At 45.2% G+C, this 20,863-nt stretch overlaps 1 protein-coding gene across 1 annotated transcript in view; it reads left to right on the forward strand.

Annotated features, from left to right (window-relative positions):
- Nucleotides 1–9,889: 9,889 nt before the first annotated feature.
- Nucleotides 9,890–20,863, forward strand: part of TICRR (TOPBP1 interacting checkpoint and replication regulator) — a 41,404-nt gene continuing 30,430 nt past the window's right edge. The window contains exons 1-3 of the mRNA XM_068990945.1: nucleotides 9,890–10,552; nucleotides 18,607–18,886; nucleotides 19,809–20,047. Coding sequence (XP_068847046.1) covers nucleotides 9,890–10,552; nucleotides 18,607–18,886; nucleotides 19,809–20,047 — 1,182 coding nt within the window. The remainder of the gene's footprint in view (nucleotides 10,553–18,606; nucleotides 18,887–19,808; nucleotides 20,048–20,863) is intronic.

Consider the following 20,863-nt stretch of genomic DNA (forward strand, 5'->3'; position numbering starts at 1 on the left):
TGTTTCCCGTCTTTTGGATATTGCTTTTTTGAAAAGCAAGCGAGCAACTGCCTACTGGAGGGCGGGAGCCACCTCCACACCAGACTCCAGGATGGCTGGTCAGGCGGTAAGGGTACCTGAGCTCCCAGAGAGGCTCAGACCCCACACAGCCCGTGTGGCCATGTGTGCAGGTCCGGACCCAGCCCGGCCACTTCATGAAGGCTGAGCAGCCTCAGGCAAGTGGCTTCCCCACTCGGGACCTTGGTTTTTCCACCTTAGAATGGAGGGGCTTTCACCTGCTGGGGAGGTGGGCAGGGTTGCCATGGACACGGGACAGGGGAGAGGGGCATGTTTCTTGCAGTTTCCAGCTGAGGCTTTGTGGGCATGAGCTGGTGTCTGAGACAGTTCCCAGACTTGGCTAAGTGTGGTGATGAGCATGGAGTTGGGGGGTGGGGGTCCGTCCCCATAGCCTGGACATTGGAGTGGGGGTTCTCGACTTAGGGGCACCTCAGGTCTAATTTCAACAACTCCATATGTAAGGATAATGCAGCAACAGATGTTCTCAGGGACTTGTCAGCCTGGATGCAAAGCCCCATCCCCACCCCACCTTCTGTGGGCATCCTGACCTGGCTTGTGGTAAAAGGGTCAGATCCCTTTACCCAAGGAAGGAACTGAGGCTCTGAGAGGTGGGGCAAGGAGATCAAGGCCACTGGGCCCAACAGGGGCAGTTGAACGTGGGTGCTGTGTTCTCACATCAGACTCTTTGCCCTGAACCGTGAGAACTGGACTGTCGGGAGGGCTGAGTGCCAAAGAATTGATGCTTTTGAACTGTGGAGTTGGAGAAGACTCTTAAGAGTCCCTTGGACTGCAAGGACATCAAACCAGTCAATCCTAAAGGAAATCAACCCTGAATATTCATTGGAAGGACTCATGCTGAAGCTGAAGCTCCAATACTTTGGCCAACCCGTGTGAAGAGCTGACTCATTGGAAAAGATCCTGATGCTGGGAAAGATTGAGGGCAAGAGGAAAAGGGGGCATCAGAGGGTGAGATGGTTTGATGGCATCACGGAGCCAATGGACATGAGTTTGAGTAAGCTCTGGGAGGTGGTGAAGGACAGGGAAGCCTGGTGTGTTGCAGTCCATGGGATCTCAAAGAGTCGGACGTGACTTAGTGACTGAACAACAACAAAATGTGGTCTTCAGCCTCCATCTCACTCCTACCCCCAGGCTTAGTGCCTATGCCATGAGCCTCTCCGACAGTGAGGCGTCAGGGGCCATTGTCTAGTCCCGAAGCTATTCATGTCTCTATTCATAATTCCACCATTACACATTCATTTCTTTGGTTGTAAAGTTTTTATGTCTTTAGAGTCTTAAGTGCTGAGGCTTTTCTACACCCCACCTGGCTCCCTTTGAGCCTCTCTTGGTTTTGTGGAAGCGTACTTGTTCTAAACTGGAGAAGGAAATGGCAAAGTTATTAAGTGAATTCTGGACATGTTTTAAGAGTCTTGTCTTTAAAGTTCCCCAAGGATGGCTCTTCCCTGGTCCCAGGTAGTCGGGCTGAAATCTGTGCCCCTCTGGTTGCGGTTTTGATGTCCTCCCATGTCTCTAGGCCGGTTGTGTGCTCTCTCTGGCTCATCGGGAATTCTGCCAGCCAGGTGTTAACCCTTTGGTACATGAAACAGGCCACGGCGGGAGTATTTACACCACAGAAATTGGCAAATGATGCAGCTACAGATCAGGGTTTCTTCCTGGAGAGCAGGGGGTTGGGCAGGGGCCTGCATACATTATCAGCATGCCCCTGCTGTGTGGCCACGTGTCTCCTTTTCCTGAAGAGGCCAAGTGTCTTCAAACGCGTCTGTTGTATTTTCGCTTCTCGTTATGACACTGTTTTATTTCTGCTCGTTCTGTTTGGTTCTTTTCCAAGTTGGCTGTGTCATTTTCTTTAATTGTTTCCTGTCCTTTGCAGGACCTTTCTATCTTGAGGTTCATTTCTCTAAATGAGATGAGCTTAGCTGATTTATTAGATTTATTACCCATCAAATCCTTTCAGAATCCCAAAGCTGAGGGGGTCACTTCTGCTGGTTCTCCTCCAGCTGTCCTTCATCCTGGTGTGCCTGGCGCTCTTCCATAACGGCCACCACTCTTCCATAACCCGTGGGGCAGTTCCGAAGCCTGGGAAGAAGGTGTCCTTATCTGGAAAGACTTGGCACTTGCATTCTCCACTCATCTGAGGGTGTTATGGATAGGGTCACCTTGAACCAAGGTCACGGGCTGACATGCCTGGACCCACTGGGGTCCTCACCTGCTCCTTCTCCTGCTCGGCACCAGAACCACCTTCCTTGTCATTCCCGAGGCTGGAGGAGGGAGGTCCTTTCTGGGTCACCTGAAAATGTCGTCTCCTGGGAGTCCAGCTCCATGGGGAGAGAGGGGTCTTCTGTTGGACTCCTCCTCTTGGGCAGTTGCTCCTCTGGGTCTTCTCGGGTCTTCAGCAACTTTAAGGTATGACACGTTTTGATTGTTTTTGTTTTCTATGAGGGTGGATCTGAGTAACCTACCCACCAATCATCAAAGCAGAACTGTGAATGAATACATGTCTTTTATTCCTTCAAGAAGCCAGGCCTTAGGAGCCAGACCCTATGCCGAAGCTGAGGGGTAAATCTGCCCCAGCCGGTCCTGCAGCCCCAGCTCCCTGAGAGACTGCATTCTGGGTCCTGGCTCACTGGAGACAGTCAAGGGTACCATGTCCAGGATGTGGAGAAAGCATGCTTATGCCAGCACCCCATGTGACTGCTCCTCCTGGCGGTGCAGACGTGGTCAGCAGGAACCACAGAGCAGAAATGCCTCCCTGCAGGCCCTTTCCCAGGGACTGAGCACTTTGCTGTCCGCTTCGGGAGCCGTCCAGGTAGAGGGCAGGCGTGAGCAAGTCAGGGTCAGCCCCCAGGGCAGTCCCAGCCTGCCCCCTTGTCCACTGCTACCAATGGATGGCTTCCCCCCGCACAGGTAACACTGGAGTATTGTGACCCCGGACAGAATGGATGGATGGACAAATGCTGTGGAGGAGAAACAATGTCCCCAAAGACCTGCCCTTTACCCAGACCCACCAAGGACACCTATTCTTCATGTCACTGCCAGTAAAAATTTCCAACCTGCAACCTCAATCCAGTTCAGTTAGAATCTGTGGGGGTATGGCCAGCTTTAGGTATTGTTTAAAAGTCCCCAGGTGCTTCTAATGTGTAACCAGGGTTAAGAACTACCAGTCTAGTCCAACCTCCCCATTGCAGAGATAAAAACACACAGCGGGGAGAAAAAAGTAATCTCAGAAGAGTTAAAAGTAATAAAATATTTAAAGGGACAGGCAGAATTTAGTATAAAGTAGGACCCCAAAAATCCAGCACATTCGTACTTAGTCATGTCTGACTCTTTGCGACCCCATGAACTGTATGTAGCCCATCAGGCTCCTCTGTCCACAGAATCTTCCAGGCAAGAATACTGAAGTGGGTTGCCATTTCCTCCTCCAGGGAATCTTCCTTACCCAGGGACTGAACCCTCGTCTCTTACAGCGGGGTTTTGTTTTTTTTTTCCACCACTAGTGCCACTTGGGAAGCCCACCCCAAAGAGGGAACCAATTATTATTTCATTATTTCTATTATTGCTCTAGATAGAGCTGGCATCAGGGACAAATGACTTGCAAAATCACACAGGCCCTCATGCTTAGAAGGGTCCTGTGTTGGTTTAATGCTCTGTTGTTGCTGTTTTGAATTAAAAAAATTTTTTTAAAGGGGTCCCACATTTTTGCACTTTGCACTGACCCTGGCCCAAGATCATACAGCTCTTAAAAGCAGAGTGGATTATCACCCCATTAAATAAAGAGGAGGAACACACTTGAAGCAAAGAGGCTTGTTGGTGTGGGGCTGGTCTGGGTCCACTGCCCAGGGAGGTTCCTTCTCTTGTTCTTTCCATCACAGGGAGGAGGCTGGCCTTGACCCTCTTGGAGGAAGTAGGGTAAGAGCTTCAGAACTTCCTCTTACTAGCTGTGAGAGGCCTTCTGAGCCTCAGTTTCTTCATCTATAAAAGGGAGGGAATAATGCCTGTGAAATATTGCGAGGCGTGTCCCTCTAGATGCATGACCGTCCCTCTCAGTTCAGTCGCTCAGTCGTGTACGACTCTTTGGGACCCCATGGACTACAGCACACCAGGCTTCCCTGTCCATCACCAATTCCTGGAGCTTACTCAAACTCATGTTCTTCAAGTCAGTGATGCCATCCAATCATCTCTTCCTCTGTCATCCCCTTCTCCTTCCTTCAATCATTCCCAGCATCAGGGGGTTTACCAATGAGTCAGTTCTTCGAATCAGGTGGCCAAAGTATTGGAGTTTCAGTTTCAACATCAGTCTTTCCAATGAATATTCAGGACTGATTTCCTTTAGGATGGACTGGTTGGATCTCCTTGCCGTCCAAGGGACTCTCAAGACTCTTCTCCAACACCACAGTTTAAAAGCATCAATTCTTCAGTGCTCAGCATTCTTTATAGTACAACTCTTACATCCATACATGACTACTGGAAAAACTATAGCTTTGACTAGTTGGACCTTTGTTGGCAAGGTAAGGTCTCTGCTTTTTAATATGTTGTCTAGGTTTGGCATAGCTTTTCTTCCAAGAGCAAGTGTCTTTTAATTTCATGGCTGCAGTCACCATCTGCAGTGATTTTGGAGCCCAAGAAAATAAAGTCTGCTTCTGTTTCCATTGTTTCCCCATCTATTTGCCATGAAATGATGGGACCAGGTGCCATGATCTTAGCTTTTTGAATGTTGAGTTTTAAGCCAGCTTTTCGACTCTCCTTTTTCACTTTCATCAAGAGGCTCTTTAGTTCCTCTTCACTTTCTGTCAACTCTAGATGCTGGAAATATATAACTCCTCCCCATGTGCTCCAAGTGCAGCTTTGTCAGGTCCTTTTCTTTCCCCCTGCGAGGCCCAAGCACATTAAGGTCCCAGACTTCAGCTTTTCTCACACAAACTAAGACAGAAGCAATTGTGGGGAAAGTTTTCATTCTGGAGCAGGGTGTGTAGGCTTCAGAGCCCTTAATGAAGTGTTGCTGCTACTGCCCTCTGGTGGTAATATATCTGTATCTGCACAAATTCGTAACATCCTTTGGGGAAGTACAAAGATGCTGATAACATACTGCTGCTGCTGCTGCTGCTGCTGCTAAGTTGCTTCAGTCGTGTCCAACTCTGTGCGACCCCATAGATGGCAGCCCACCAGGCTCCTCCGTCCCTAGGATTCTCCTAGCAAGAATACTGGAGTGGATTGCCACTTCCTTCTCCAATGCATGAAAGTGAGAAGTGAAAGTGAAGTCGCTCAGTCGTGCCCGGCTCTTAGCGACCCCATGGACTGCAGCCCACCAGGCTGCAAACTCTGTTTCCATCCACAATTCCATGAAAAAAAAATTGATGTTGATGTTTGGTAGAAACCAACACAATGCTATAAAGCAATAATCCATTAAAAATAAATAAATTTGAAAAATAAAAGGGAATAGCACAGTAAAAAAATAACTGATTGCTACTCTTCTAGACACTAGGGATGCAAAGACAAATAAAACACAGTTCTTGCCCTCACCGTGGATGTGAAACAAACTCTGAAAGAGATAGCTTAAATACAGTACAACAGGGCTTCCCTGGTGGCTCAGTGGTAAAGAATCTGCCTGCGATGTGGGAGGCCTGGAGTCAATCCCTGGGTCGGGATGATCCCCTGAAGAAGGGAACGGCAAGCCACTCCAGTTTTCTTGTCTGGAGAATTCCATGGATAGAGGAGCCCAGCTGGTTGCAGTCCATGGGGTCAAAAGGGGTCAGACACAACTGATAGACTACCACTTTCGCTTTTCAAATACAGTGCAATGTGATGTTTTAATAAAAACAATGACTCCTGACTTCTGGTTCCAGACAAAATGGAGTAGACATATTTATTCCTAGTCTCTGACTAGTAAAAGCTCAAGTTCCCCTGGACATTCTATATAAACAAACAAGAATATCCTGAGAGTTTGCAAGAAGAGGCAGACTGGCCAGACCTCTTGAGACCCAAAAAATGACATAGCAGTGTGTACTCTGGGTTTCCTTTATGCCTTTCATATCTAACTGGGTACTGGAGAAGTGGCAATCTAATAGACCAAAGGATGTAGGCCAAAAAACCCCAACAGCAACAAAACCAGCTCTCTCTAGTCAAAAGACCAGGAAAGGGGCAGGCTAGTAAGAGAGAAAACTTTTAGGCAATAATAAATCACTTCCGTCTGGCCAGAATTTAAAAAAAACAACCACAAAGTGATGGCTTAGCCCCGTAAGAAAAGGCTGAGTGGGAGTCTACAACTCCAGACTTGGACATGATGAGGTGGCCCCCTCCTTGGTCAGAGTAGCATCAGAGAAGGCCAAGTGGGGAGTGGAATTTTTTTTTTAAGGGTATGAGAGGATGTTTCTTTACTTATTTACTTAGGGCTGCACTGGGTCTTTGTCACTGCATGCAGGCTTTCTCTATCTGCAGCGAGTGGGGACTACTCTGTGTGTGTGGTGCTCAGGCTTCCCATTGTGGTGCACTCTCTAAATATGTGGGCTTCTCTTGCTGCCATATTGTCTTACTATAGAGAGAGGTTGTCTCCCTCCACTCTTAGGTCGATATTCAATGCATGTATTACACTCCTCCTGCTTTAAATACCTAGCATGGTTTCTGAGTCCTGCACTGAACCCTCAGCCCTTCTTTTTCCAGGCTTCCCAGGTTAACCTTCATCACCTGGGTTTTAACCCCTTACAGCTCCGTATTTCCCCTAAGACCCCATCTTCCACCCTTCCTTGACCCCCTATAGTGTTTGCTGGAATGGCAGTGTACCGTGAACAAACTTATCTATGTCCTCAGATCTTCACCTTCCTGCTGTTTTGGAAACCCGGCTAATGCCTGCTGATACTATTTCCAATGTAGTTTCCCCAGGTACAGGCCGTTTTCCCTCTCACACCACTCATTCACCTGGCTTGCAGGTGGGGGGAAGCTGTCCTACTCTTCCCTTCTCCATAAAACCCCAGGCTTTCTGACGTTAAACCATACCCTACCTCCTTGTCACAGTCATCTGTAGATCCTTATCTCGTTCACTGAGCATTTGGGCCACAGGCTCTGTCTCTCTCTACCACTGCCCCTGTCATCATTCTTGGTAACTTCAGCATCTGTGAAAATGATCCATCCAACACAGACCTCTCAGTTGGTCTTCCCAAGTTCCCCAGGCTCCCTCGCAGCTAGAGGTAGTGGTGTGTGACCCACTGAGACTGAAGTCAAAATCTGATGGTGGGATGGATTCTGTGAAAGCTCTGCTTTCTTGCCTTGAGATCTGCTCTCTTCTTCCGACCTTGAATACAAATGGGGTATATTGGCCAACCCAATAAAAGAGTAGAAGACAGGGAGAGAAAGAGAAACAAATATTAAATAAAGAAACTTTAAGGGGGATTGTTGAGTGCAGCGGGGAGAAGAAATGCAGAATAGCCAGATCCCTGTCATTGTTTTAAATGAAGCCCTAACCAATCAACTTTACTCTTAAAAGTATTCTGTAATAAGCCCCTCCTTATGAAGCTGATTTTTCAATCTAGGTTGCAAGTATTGTACCCTGGGAACCTGCTTTTTGGAATCTGAATTTGATCCCATTTGTGATTCTGCTGTGTATAAAATCACAGAGACTCTTCAATTGCTCTGAGCTTCAGTTTCCTATTTGTCAAAGCAAGAGTCTAATAATAACTCTTTAGAAATTAGCTTGGTGAATAGGGAGCAAAATTCTGTCCCAGGACCTTTACACCTGCTCTTCCCTCTTCCTGAAACACTCTGTTCCCCGGTGTTCACAGGGCCTCTCTCCCTTTGTGTCCAAGTGGCTTCCCTGACTGCCCCATTTGAAACTGCATACTGCTACCTACTCAGGTTACTTTTTCCACCTAATTCGACTAGTTTTTATCACCACCTAACATATATGTTACTTCCTTCTTTGGCTCTCCCTACTGGAATGTAAGCTTCCCAGGGCAAGGACAGTTAGCTCTTTTGTTCCCTGCAATGATTATTTACTGAATGAATAATGAACAGGTGTGCGTACTTTTAGTAAGCAAGATCCTCTACAGAAGCGTTTGGCTACCCACTCCAGTATTCTTGCTTGGAGAATTCCATGGACAGAGGAGCCTGACAGTCTACAGTCCATCGGGCCCCAAAGAGTCAGACAGGACTGACTGACTTTCACTTGACACATTAACAGTAAAAAAATGTTTGTTGCTCTGACAGTTGATGGATCGGGAAATGTCCAGGAATGTATCTACAAAGCATCATTGGTGGTCTTTCTTGAGGCAATTGGCTCAGAGACTCTCAGGATTGGAAGACTATTTAAGGTAGCCCAGTTCTAGCTAGAAAGTTTAGATTCTCCTCTGCTGTTAGAACCAACAATAAGAATCTCTAGGATCTAGAGCCACAACTTTGTCTACAATTGAGGATTCTGCTATTTGGAACAGAAGAATCCTTTTAAGAATATTCTCCCTGAGAAGGGACATATGTATACCTATGGCCGACTCATGCTGATGTATGGCAGAAACCAACACAGTATTGTAAAGCAATTATCCTTCAATTTAAAACAAATATATTTAAAAAAGAATATTTTCCTAGAATGTAAAGGCAAAATAAAAAATATAGAATTGTAGAAAACTTGGAAAATGCAACAAAAAAAAGCCAAAACAAATCATTAAAACCATCACCATCTTATTACCAGATACACTTAAATTCTCCCTACACAGTATTAACAGTTTAAAAATATATATGCAGGTAGACAGAAAATTTTGGGATCTCATTGCATGTGTGGTTTTGCGGTCTTTTTCTCCATTTAACATTACGTATAAAAACATTAAAATTTGCATGATGTTCCCCTTGGAACTGTACCATAACTTAATTAATCATTCTCAAGCTGTTTCCTTTTTTTCCCTCAAGTTAAACTTTTATTCCAATCTTCAATTACCTTCTTCAACAGAAACGCCTAGAAACTAGGGCAAAGAGACTGAACTTTTAATTTATAATATTTTTTTCTGAAATTAGAGAAAGCTTGTTTTCGTCTTCAAATCCCACTCCATAGAAAGTCTAGGTGGCTTACAAATCAGTTCAAACTACCCCAAATTGTCTTCTCCTACTATTTTCAAGGTGTTAGTAAATACCTCCCGCACAAGCACTGCTGCTGCTGCTGCTGCTAAGCCGCTTCAGTCGTGTCCGACTCTGTGCGACGCCATAGACGGCAGCCCACCAGGCTCCCCCGTTCCTGGGATTATGCAGGTAAGAATACTGGAGTGGGTTGCCATTTCCTTCTCCAATGCATGAAAGTGAAAAGTGAAAGTGAAGTCGCTCAGTCGTGTCCGACTCTCAGCTGCCCCATGGACTGCAGCCTACCAGGCTCCTCCATCCATGGGATTTTCCAGGCAAGAGTACTGCAGTAAGGTGCCACCGCCTTCTCCGCCCGTACAAGCACAGTGCTCCAGAAAATGGAAACGTAAAGACACAGGCCGCAGGCACCACCTCTTTAAATTTTAAAACGGAGGCTCAGGCCAATGAACGTTAAGTTTTTCCCGGAACAAAGCGTCCAGCCCATAGTCCCGCCCTCCACCAATCAAGCCGAGTTCTTCTCCATCGCTCTTCCAATCAACGCCAAGGATGAAAGTTACTCACGTAACTTACGTAAGACAAGCGACCAATTGGAGCTGAGTTTGGGAGTTAGCTCCACCAATGCCAGCGGCCCTTGGAGAGCGCGGGAGCTTTTCGACCAGAGTCCCTGAGAGAAGCGGAGGATGGCGCTGGTTCCCTGAAGCAAGGGCCTAGGAGAGAGCGGCGCAGGTCCTGTCTCGAACCCTGAGGCAGTGGGGCGGGAGACATGGCCTGCTGCCACAACGTAATGCTGCTGCTGGACACCGCGGAAGGCGTCGCTGGTGAGAGCCTGGTCCGGCGAGCCGCCCTGCGCCTTCTCACTTACCTGAGTTGCCGGTTCGGCCTGGCCAGGGTCCGCTGGGCCTTCAGATTCTTTGACTCTCACGGGGCGCGGAGCCGGCCTTCCCGCGTCTCTGACTTCCGAGAGCTGGGGGTCCGCTCCTGGGAGGACTTTGAGGAGGAGCTGGAGGCCCGGCTCGGGGATGGCGCCCAGGGCGCCCACCTGCCCGGCCCGGCGCCCAGGGCCAGCCACACTCACAGCGCGCTCATGGAGACGCTGCTAGACTATCAGTGGGACCGGCCCGAGATCACGTCGCCCACCAAGCCGATTCTGCGTAACAGCGGGAGGAGACTGCTGGACGTGGAGGGCGAGGCCAGGGAGGCCGAGTCTGCGCTCGGGGGCTTTGTGAACGCCGTCTTCCTCCTGGCCCCCTGTCCTCACTCTCAGAGAGAGCTGCTGCAGTTCGTGTCCGGTTCCGAGGCCCATGCCCAGCGCCTGCCGCCTACTCCTAAGCAGGTGATGGAGAAGTTGCTGCCCAGGAAAGTCCAGGAAGTCATGAGAACCCGAAAAGTCACCCTCTACTGGGTGGATACCACCGACTGGCCAAAGGTAAGATTAAACGGTGAGCTGGTTCTAATGAACCAGAACTTGGCAGTGTCTGCCGAGCAGCCCCTGAACCCAGAAGGAGACTAACATGACCAACAGGTATCCCTTCCGAAGGAAAGTCCTGGAGTCACCACACATCCCTACAGTCATCACACCGGGATACGTAGGCCCTGAATACCTACCGAGTCAACTCATTTGAGGACCTGCACTATTTAGGTCCTGTCTGTCTTTCTAAACTTCATTTTTTTCTACACAGGACTCATGTTCCAGCCTGTCTGAAATATAATCTAGTTGCCCAACAGATCTTCACAGCTTGTTCTGTCTTAGTCACTTGAAATGCCACTGCTCTTTTGTGTCAGTTTAAAGACCCAGGTTCCATCCCTGGGTCAGGAAGATCCCCTGGAGAAGGAAATAGTAACCTACTTCAGTGTTTTTTCCGGGAGAATCTGATGGACAGAGGAACCTGGTGGGTTACTGTCTGCTGCTGCTGCTGCTAAGTCGCTTCTGTTGTGTCCGACTCTGTGCGACCCCATAGACGGCAGCCCACCAGGCTCCGCCGTCCCTGGGATTTTCCAGGCAAGAACTCTGGAGTGGGCTGCCATTTCCTTCTCCAATGCATGAAAGTGAGAAGTGAAAGTGAAGTCGCTTAGTTGGGTCCGACTCTTCGCGACCCCATGGACAGCAGCCCTGGACCAGGCTCCTCCATCCATGGGACTTTCCAGGCAAGAGGACTGGAGTGGGGTGCCACTGCCTTCTGTCTGTGGGGCATCAATAAGTTGGACACGACTGAGCGACTAACAGTTTCAGTCTTTCATTCTTTAGGGCCTTTGCCACATGGCAGCTTACTCAATCTCAACTTCTGAATTTCCAAACACTTTTGTGGCACTTACCCTTTCTCTATTATATGTTCCAGGTGTGCAGTCACCCACCTTCCATCAAGTTTAAAAATAACCTCAGAGGCAGGCACACATCTCTCTCTTGTCTCCTGTGTTAGAGGTGTTCAGGAAATATTTGTTGGCCAAAGGAACAAATTCTTACCTACTTACAGTCCTAAATGGCTAATTTGAATTTTCGGTGAGGCAGTGGATCCCCTGCTGTAGTTAAGTGCTATGATAAGTATATATTTATATGTCCATCATTTTCTTCCGATCACTTCATGTTGTCAATTAATAATTTAATTTGAGGAGTCCCTACATTGTGTACCCACTACATTGTTCTAGCTGCTGGGCAGGTGGTGGTCAGCCAAGTGGAGTTTACCTTCTAGGGGAAGAAATATTACACAGGGAAGGTTAACAGATGAGCAAGTAAGTGATAGGGTTTCAAATTATGCTCTCCAGAGAATAAAGCTGAGTAAGAGGCTGAGGTAGAAGCTGGAGGCAGTGGTACATAGGTGAGTAGTCAGGGAAGACTTTTTTGAACAGAGAATGGAATGGTGAAGGAGGAGGAATGTGATGTTGGGAAAAAACATTCCTGGCAAAGAGAACATTCCAGTGTAAAGATCTGAGTGGAAAACGAGCGTCTTTTGTTTTAGAAACAGGGAATGCCGAAACCTGGTAGGCAAGGGGCAAGCACCAGAGTAGAGGGAGTTAGAAGGTAGCAGAGGCCTATCTGTAGGGCCAAGGTAATAAATTCAGATTTTGTTCTGATTGGGAAAGTGGCTTAACCAGATGAAAGATGTGATTGCATCTATTGGAAACATGTCACTGAGGTAGAAGTGCAAGGCTTCAAATGGGAAATGAGGAGATACTTAACACAAATAATAATATAGTGGGTTAAAATTTCTGAATTACTTTCACATACAAAGCCCAAGAAAGATGAAGCAAATGCCAAATAAGCCAGCAGTGGCTTGTCAAAGAAAAGAAAAAGGCAAAAGTGTTTAAGGGGATGGTAAACATTGATAGAGAAGATGGAATCCTAAAAGTGTTTGTTAAGACAGCAAATTAAGTGTTGGACACAGTACACAACACATTAGTGTGTGATTTGGGATAATTGATACTAAATCACATCAGAGATGAAATTGTATTATATCAGATGTTGGCTAGAAAGAAGTCTTAGCAGAAAGGGCTTGAAGATTCTTTTTCTTTTTTCAGAAATATATTAAAATAAGTAGGTTGACAGTGTCTAAATATTTTTCCAGGTTTTACATCCCATCACCTGCAGAGGTGGATCTTCTCTGAGCCTTCTTGCATTTGTTGTTTCCTGTGAGAAAAAGTCCATCAAACAATCTTAAGCTTTTCTGGAATTTTTTTTCTAGTGTAGATTTAGTTTTTCTTATTCAGAAGCCTCTGCTTCGCCATACTGCAGAGGTGAAAGGGAGACTTGCGTTCTGTCCTTGGGGAGCTCGCACAATGAGAGTAGAAAGAAGAGAAATTCCAGGGCCTGCCTTGTGGAGTTTACAGTCTGGGAAGTAAAACTGGGAGAAACAGACTCAGGGAGAAGGGAATCCAAGCACACAGAATCTTGCAAAGACATCAGTTTGAAGGGAGCATGAGAGGCCCTTATCACATTTTTAACGTTATGCTTCTGATTTACTTAACGCATACCATGCTGGACACAGGAGCCTGGAGGGCTACAGTCCACAGGGTCAGAAGAGTCGGATACAACTCAGTGGCTAAACCATACCACCACCGTATGCTGATATGCTGAATACTGAGTGTACCATTTGTGAACCAGACAGATGTAGTCCCTGCTGTCTTGGAGCTTATAGTCTTGTGCACATTTATAAATTTCTAAGTCTGAAACTGCCACTAGGACTTGTCTATTACTTAGTCCATAATATGCTTAAAAATAAAAACATTGCATATTCTATATGTATACTGGTTGTGTTTTTTCTTTAGTCACGTACATCAGTTCAGTTCAGTTGCTCAGTCATGTCCGACTCTTTGCGACCCCATGAATTGCAGCATGCCAGGCCTCCCTGTCCATCACCAACTCCTAGAGTCTACTCAAACTCACATCCATTGAGTCGGTGATGCCATCCAGACATCTCATCCTCTGTCATTCCCTTCTCCTCCTGCCCTCAATCCCTCCCAGCATCAGGGTCTTTTCCAGTGAGTCAGCTCTTCGCATGAGGTGGCCAAAGTATTGGAGTTTCAGCTTTAGCATCAGTCCTTCCAAGGAACACCAGGACTGATCTCCTTTAGGATGGACTGGTTGAACCTCCTTGCAGTCCAAGGGACTCTCGAGTCTTCTCCAACACCACAGTTCAAAAGCATCAATTCTTTGGCGCTCAGCTTTCTTCACAGTCCAACTCTCACATCCATACATGACCACTGGAAAAACCATAGCCTTGACTAGACGGTCCTTTGTTGGCAAAGTAATGTCTCTGCTTTTGAATATGCTATTTAGGTTGGTCATAACTTTGCTTCCAAGGAGTAAGTGTCTTTTAATTTCATGGTTGCGGTCACTATCTGCAGTGATTTTGGAGCCCAAAAAAATAAAGTCAGCCACTGTTTCCCCTGTTTCCCCATCTATTTGCCATAAAGTGATAGGACCAGATGCCATGATCTTTGTTTTCTGAATGTTGAGCTTCAAGCCAACTTTTTCACTCTCCTCTTTCACTTTCATCATTCAGGTATGATCTAAATCAAATCCCTTATGATTATACGGTGGAAGTAACAAATAGATTTAAGGGACTAGATCTGATAGACAGAGTGCCTGATGAACTATGGACGGAGGTTCATGACATTGTACAGGAGACAAGGATCAAGACTATCCCCATGGAAAAGAAATGCAAAAAAGCAAAATGGCTGTCTGAGGAGGCCTTACAAATAGCTGTGAAAAGAAGAGATATTCCCATTTAAATGCAGAGTTCCAAAGAGTAGCAAGGAGAGATAAGAAAACCTTTCTCAGCGATCAATGCAAACAAATAGGAAAACAACAGAATGGGAAAGACGAGAGATCTCAAGAAAATTAGAGATACCAAGGGAACATTTCATGCAAAGATGGGCTCGATAAAGGACAGAAATGGTACGGACCTAACGGAAGCAGAAGATATTAAGAAGAGGTGGCAAGAATACACAGAAGAACTGTAGAAAAAAGATCTTCACGACCCAGATAATCACGATGGTGTGATCACTCACCTAGAGCCAGACATCCTGGAATGTGAAGTCAAATGGGTTTTAGAAAGCATCACTACGAACAAAGCTAGTGGAAGTGATGGAATTGCAGTTGAGCTATTTCAAATCCTGAAAGATGATGCTGTGAAAGTGCTACACTCAATCTGCCAGCAAATTTGGAAAACTCGGCAGTGACCACAGGACTGGAAAAGGTCAGTTTTCATTCCAATCCCAAAGAAAGACAATGCCAAAGAATGCTCAGACTAAGCACAATTACACTCATCTCACACACTAGTAAAGTAATGCTCTAAATTCTCCAAGCCAGGCTTCAGGAATACGTAAACCGTGAACTTCCAGATGTTCAAGCTGGTTTTAGAAAAGGCAGAGGAACCAGAGATCAAATTGCCAACATCTGGATCATCAAAAAAGCAAGAGAGTTCCAGAAAAACATCTAGTTCTGCTTTATGAACTATGCCAAAGCCTTTAACTGTGTGGATCACAATAAATTGTGGAAAATTCTGAAAGAGATGGGAATACCAGACCACTTGAACCTGCCTCTTGAGAAATCTATATGCATGTCAGGAAGCAACAGTTAGATCTGGACATGGAACAACAGACTGGTTCCAAATAGGAAAAGGAGTACGTCAAGGCTGTGTATTGTCACCCTGCTTATTTAACTTATATGCAGAGGACATCATGAGAAACACTGGGCTGGAAGAAGCAGAGCTGGAATCAAGATTGCTGGGAGAAATATCAATAACCTCAAATATGCAGATGACACCACCTTTATGGCAGAAAGTGAAGAGGAACTAAAAAGCCTCTTCAAAGTCATGTACATATATGTGTATATTTTTAGTATTTCTCTATTAATTTTACTGCACATGGTCTTAGTTGTGACATGCAAACTCTTAGCTGTGGCCTGTGGGATCTAAGCTGTGGCCTGTGGGATCTAGTTCCCTGTCCAAAGATCAAACCTAGGCTCCCTGCTCTGGAAGTGTGGAGTCTTACCCACTGTACCATTGGGGAAGGCCCCATGTACATATATTTTTAACCAAAGCTAATGTCCTTCTGAGCTCCTTTTTAAAGTTTTACTTACTAAGAAAGTTTTCATTTGCTAAGAAAAAAATTTTTTTTCCTGGCTGGTCTTCTGGCTGAAACAGTTTCAACACATTTTTTGTTTCCCTTTGGCAGAAAATCCTAATCAGAATCTATGATACCTGAACTAGCTAGCACTCTCCCCCTTAGCCAGTGAGCAAGGGTGTGGGTGCCTTGGTGGTAACATTAAATAACAATTGATTAGTCTGTCGCAGCATTTTCCAAAGTGACAGGCACAACCAGAGCAAAACATTTGCAGTACATTGCTTAGCTTCACTATATGTGATGTGTTCTGTTATGCTCTGATTATTTTCTTTCATGGTTTTTTCCCTTTAACTACTGATCCTAAACCGTTCAATTGATTCGTCCAAGTCCATCAGGGCCATGACTCCTACGTTAAGAGCGCTGTCAGGAGAGTCCTGGGTTCTTGGACTGGAGTGTCGTTGCCTTGCTGTGAACCTGGGTGCCCTTATGCCCCTCTTTGAACTTTGATATAATGGAAAGTGTGTAGATGACCTGGAAGGCCCTTCTGGTTTTAATTTTTCACATTCACATAGCAATTTATGGTTTACAGTTGTTAGCTCATCTGTGGAGTAGGCAAACCAGCATGATCAGTGTATTCTAGGGGAGGTGCTCTTTCATGTAACAATGTGTGTGCGAAGTCGTGTCTGACTCTTTGTGACCCCATGAACTGTAGCCTGCCAGCCTCCTCTGTCCATGGGATTCTCCAGGCAAGAATACTGGAGTGGGTTGCCATTTCCTCCTCCCGGGGATCTTCCTGACCGAGGGATTGAACTTGCATCCTCTGCATTGCCAGACAGCGGATTCTTGCCACCTGGGAAACCTCATAGTGCCTGAATATTGTACGGTATATTGTAGTTCTGAGTTAAATTTTACATGTTATTGCTGTTTTACTCACCCCATGCTTGGCTTTAAGATCAACAAAGATAGGATGTTTTGCTAATTCATGGAGTTATCGACCTGGGTCCTTGGACTCTGTAATCACCAGAAATTGGTGAGAGGCCAGATGAGAAATTCAGTCTAGGTTTTGTTGGGACTCGTACTGCTCAAAGGAGCAAGAACAAGAAACAGGTGCCCTTAGGAGACAGGCAGGGATCTGGTTTCTTACATGGGGTGCTGTGGGAGCAGGTGGGTGGGTTGGGTGGAGGTATAGCTTGGGTGGACTGTCCACCCCTGCCAGGTGGCACTGTGTATGGGATCATGGTCAGTACCCTGCTTTTGCTCTCAACACCTCAGAAATGGCAGTTGATTTGTGGCCTTTTTGTATCGTGTTGTTCATAGTTGCCCTGGCTGCATACAGCTCCTTTTAGTCCCTCATAATTTCTCTGAATTCGTCTGTCCAGGTGCACTCACTCTAATAAAGGGTCCCAAGTCCTAGCCGGTCTCAGTGGCACATATGGTGGCTCAGTAGAAGTTTGTTAAAGTTGGATGAAGAGTCAGCTATGTGTGATGGAGAAAGGAATGCTTTTACAGCGACAGCGGGGTTTGAGCTAGATAATGAAGTATAATGAGCATCCAGTTGGTGAAAATGGAAGGGGAAGACACAGCAAACAGAAAACATGGAAGCGTTATAAAATATGGCATGTTCAAGAAACAGCAAATGGTTCAGTGTGCCTGGGATGTAGGGACGAGGGAGGGAAGGATAGTGTCTTTGCAAAGGTTGTTTAGAGCTGGGTTTAAAGGGCTCTATCACCATTACCATAGGGCAGTGGGAAGTCTTGACAGAAGTAGCATGATCGAGTACATAGTGTTTAGAATACTTCTTAAAGGAGGAAAGATTGGAGGCAGAGTACAGACTCTAGGCTACAGTAAGAGTCCCAGACTTAAGTGAAAACACTGAAGATAGGACTGAGAAGACCTGTTTGTTCTCCACGCAGACCTGTGGGTGGTAACCCTCTAAGGGAGGTGCTCCTGCCTCACTCTGGTGACACTTGGCTGTGGTTGTGTGGTGGAGGACATGATTGTTCTCTTTTATTAATGTGTAATGGTTTTGTATTCCTTCTAACATTTTATGATTTGTCCCTAGTGATTTGCATCACTTCTATTCCTTGATAGAAGATAGAACTTGAAGTGCTGTTTTCACTGAATAGGTGCTTTCTTAAAGGCCTATTATACTGCAGTTATTCCTGGGCTGTGTACTAATGGGATGTGTGTGTGTTAGTCGCTCAGACATGTCCAGCTCTTTGCGACTCCCATGGACTATAGCCCGCCAGGCTCCTCTGTCCATGGGATTCTCCAGCCAAGAATACTGGAGTGGGTTGCCATTTCTTTCTCCAGGGATCTTCCCAACCCAGGGAGCAAACTTGCATCTCCTGCATTGCAGGCAGATTCTTTACCAGCTGAGCCACAAAGGAAGCCATGGTAATGGGATGCTGGCCATTATTTATGTTTGGTTCAACCAATACATGAATCATATAATTTGATCCTTTAATGTACGTATCTACTTTCTCCCAATTTCCCTTACTTTCATGAATGCCTTTTGTTGTTCAGTCACTCAGTCGTGTCTGACTCTTTGTGACCCCATAGACTGCAGCACGCCAGGCTTCCCTGTCCTCCACCATCTCCCAGAGTTTGCTCAAACTCACATCCATTGAGTTGGTGATGCCATCCAACCATCTTATACTCTGTCATCCCCCTCTCCTGCCTCCAATCTTTCCCAGCATCAGGGTTTTTTTCCAGTGAGTTGGCTCTTTCCATCAGATGACCAAAGTATTGGAGTGTCTGCTGTAGCATCTGTCCTTCCAATGAATATTCAGGGCTGATTTCCTTTAGGAAATTGGTTTGATCTCCTTGCTGTCCAAGGGACTCTCAAGAGTCTTCTCCAATACCACAATGAATACCTAATTTACAATAACCCAACATTCTTTGTAATTTTCATTTTAGCTCTGGGAATCCCCAGACCACCTTGGCTACTGGACAGTGTGTGAACTGTTCTACCATGTGGGAGGCACCATCTTGCCATTTGAAAGTTTCAGCCGGGATTTTACCAAAGCTGGGGAAACACTGCTCAGTGGTGAAAGAAAGCTGTCAAGGAAACCTCACCTCTCTTCATGGATTTCAACTCTGCCAACTGATTCCACTTTAAACTGTTTGCTCTATAATTCTCCTGAGTATGAAGCCTCATTTCCACGGATGGAAGGAACATTATTTTTCCCTGTCGAAGGTAAGCAAATACTGTTTGGGGCAGGGGTAGCGTGGGGATGGAGTGGTTGGTCTGGGTGTCATTCATTTCTTCAAGGCAGGCTGATGAATTCTTTAGAATTTAGAATTTCTAGCAGCCTAGGCCCTCTGTTAATGCTTGTAATTAAAAGATGTCTAAGCCAAATCAGAGATACCACAGGAAAGGACTGAAGTCTGGTATACTGTAAGCCCATGCAAAAAGGACAACTGAGTGATTTTAAAGAGTTCCAACTTTTTGCAGAGTTGTCAGGTGCCCAAGCAAATGAGTGGTAAGGTTTCACTGTCTCATAGATGAGATTGATAAATTGAAGACCCTAGAAAATCAATGATTGACTAAGAAGACATAACAAATTAGTTGAAGTAGGAAATGGTGTTTATTACCATAAAGAGCCAGCATACAGGAATCTTCATAAATTTGCTTTATTATATGATTTGCTATATAGTGAATTGTAATTTCTGAATCATTATATATTCAAGCAATATTATATAGAGATATACATAAACTGTATTTTACATGATGGGCAATTTAAGGAAATTTCAAGAGTATTTAAGCGGGTTTGTCTTACATGGTCTTTAGAATTTAACTTCATAAGATAGGATGTGCTGTGTTTTATGGATTTAAAAAGCAGCAGATTTCGTGTGTGTGTATTGGTTGAATACTTATTTCTAAGTCATAATTATTGAGTTCTGACATTAATCACACCCTTATAATTCCTGTCACATACAGCTTTTCCTTACAGAATTTACTATGATAGCCTGTTGACGGTAGAGTGGGGGTTGAAGTGTGAACTAAGTGATAATACTGGTACCTTAGCTGGCAGTGTAATTTTTTTCTTCTTAACCTTGAATCTCTTTTTAGGAACTACTTCTTTTATTAGAATTTCAATATCCTTTATTCTTCACAGGCAAAGAGCTTCAGGAAACATGGACAGTCACGCTAGAGCCCTTGGCCATGCATCAGAGACATTTTCAGAAGCCAGTCAGAATTTTTCTAAAGGGCACAGTGACCCAGTGGACCCTCCCAACAAGTGAAACTTTGGGCACTGATAGCTGGATGCTGCAAAGTCCCGATGGAGACAGATCAACTCAGAGGATGTTATTTCAGCAGCTGGTAAATAGGCTGACTGCCGAAGAGTTACATCTGGTAGGTATCTTCCAGGTGGTAAGTTATTCTGGTCTAATAACACGGGTAAAGTGAAATGAGTGCATTTATAAAATGCCGGGGAGCCCCCTACGTAATACAGTATCAATGAAACAGATGCTATTTTTTGCAAGTAATATAGAATCATGACAGTGCTTATTATTAAAGAAACAGCATATAGAACTGCATATAACCTTGAATCCAATTAAACTAAATTATATTCACATAGGGAAAAGGTGGTGGGCCAGATGGAATAATTACATTAGGGAAGTGAAATGATAGGTGGTTTCTCATTGTTTTTAATACATTGTATTATGTATTTATTACTTTTACATAAATTCATTTTTTAAAAAAACTCTACATTGTAAAATTAGATATAATAGTGTCCAGTAGTTATGCAGACTTATTAATGTCTTCTGAAGTGTAATTCATGTATACCCAGATTTGATAGAAAGGTGATGGAATTTTTTAACTCTAGCAAATTCCTTACTTTACTTCATGTTTTGCCTTTGTAAGCTCAGAAGGTTTCTATCTTCTGGATTCCATTGTGAAACATTCCAGAGGAAAACTGGGTAGTCGTTTGGACGGGTGGTGTTCTAAGAGTTGTGTGCTCTGACAGAGCACTGGGGTCAGAGTCAGGTGACCTGGATTAGATCTCAGCTCAGCTGCCCACCATATGATCTGAATAAATCCCCTCAAGTAATAGGACTGATTTCTGGTTAAGAGCATGAATTTTGAATTCAAACACGCTTGACTTCTGCCTTCTATTAACTGGGTGACCTTAAGCAGGTTGCTTATTCTTCAACCGGAATTCCTCCT

This window comes from Capricornis sumatraensis, chromosome 19, assembly GCF_032405125.1.
Source record: "Capricornis sumatraensis isolate serow.1 chromosome 19, serow.2, whole genome shotgun sequence".
Taxonomy (NCBI): Eukaryota; Metazoa; Chordata; class Mammalia; order Artiodactyla; family Bovidae; genus Capricornis; species Capricornis sumatraensis.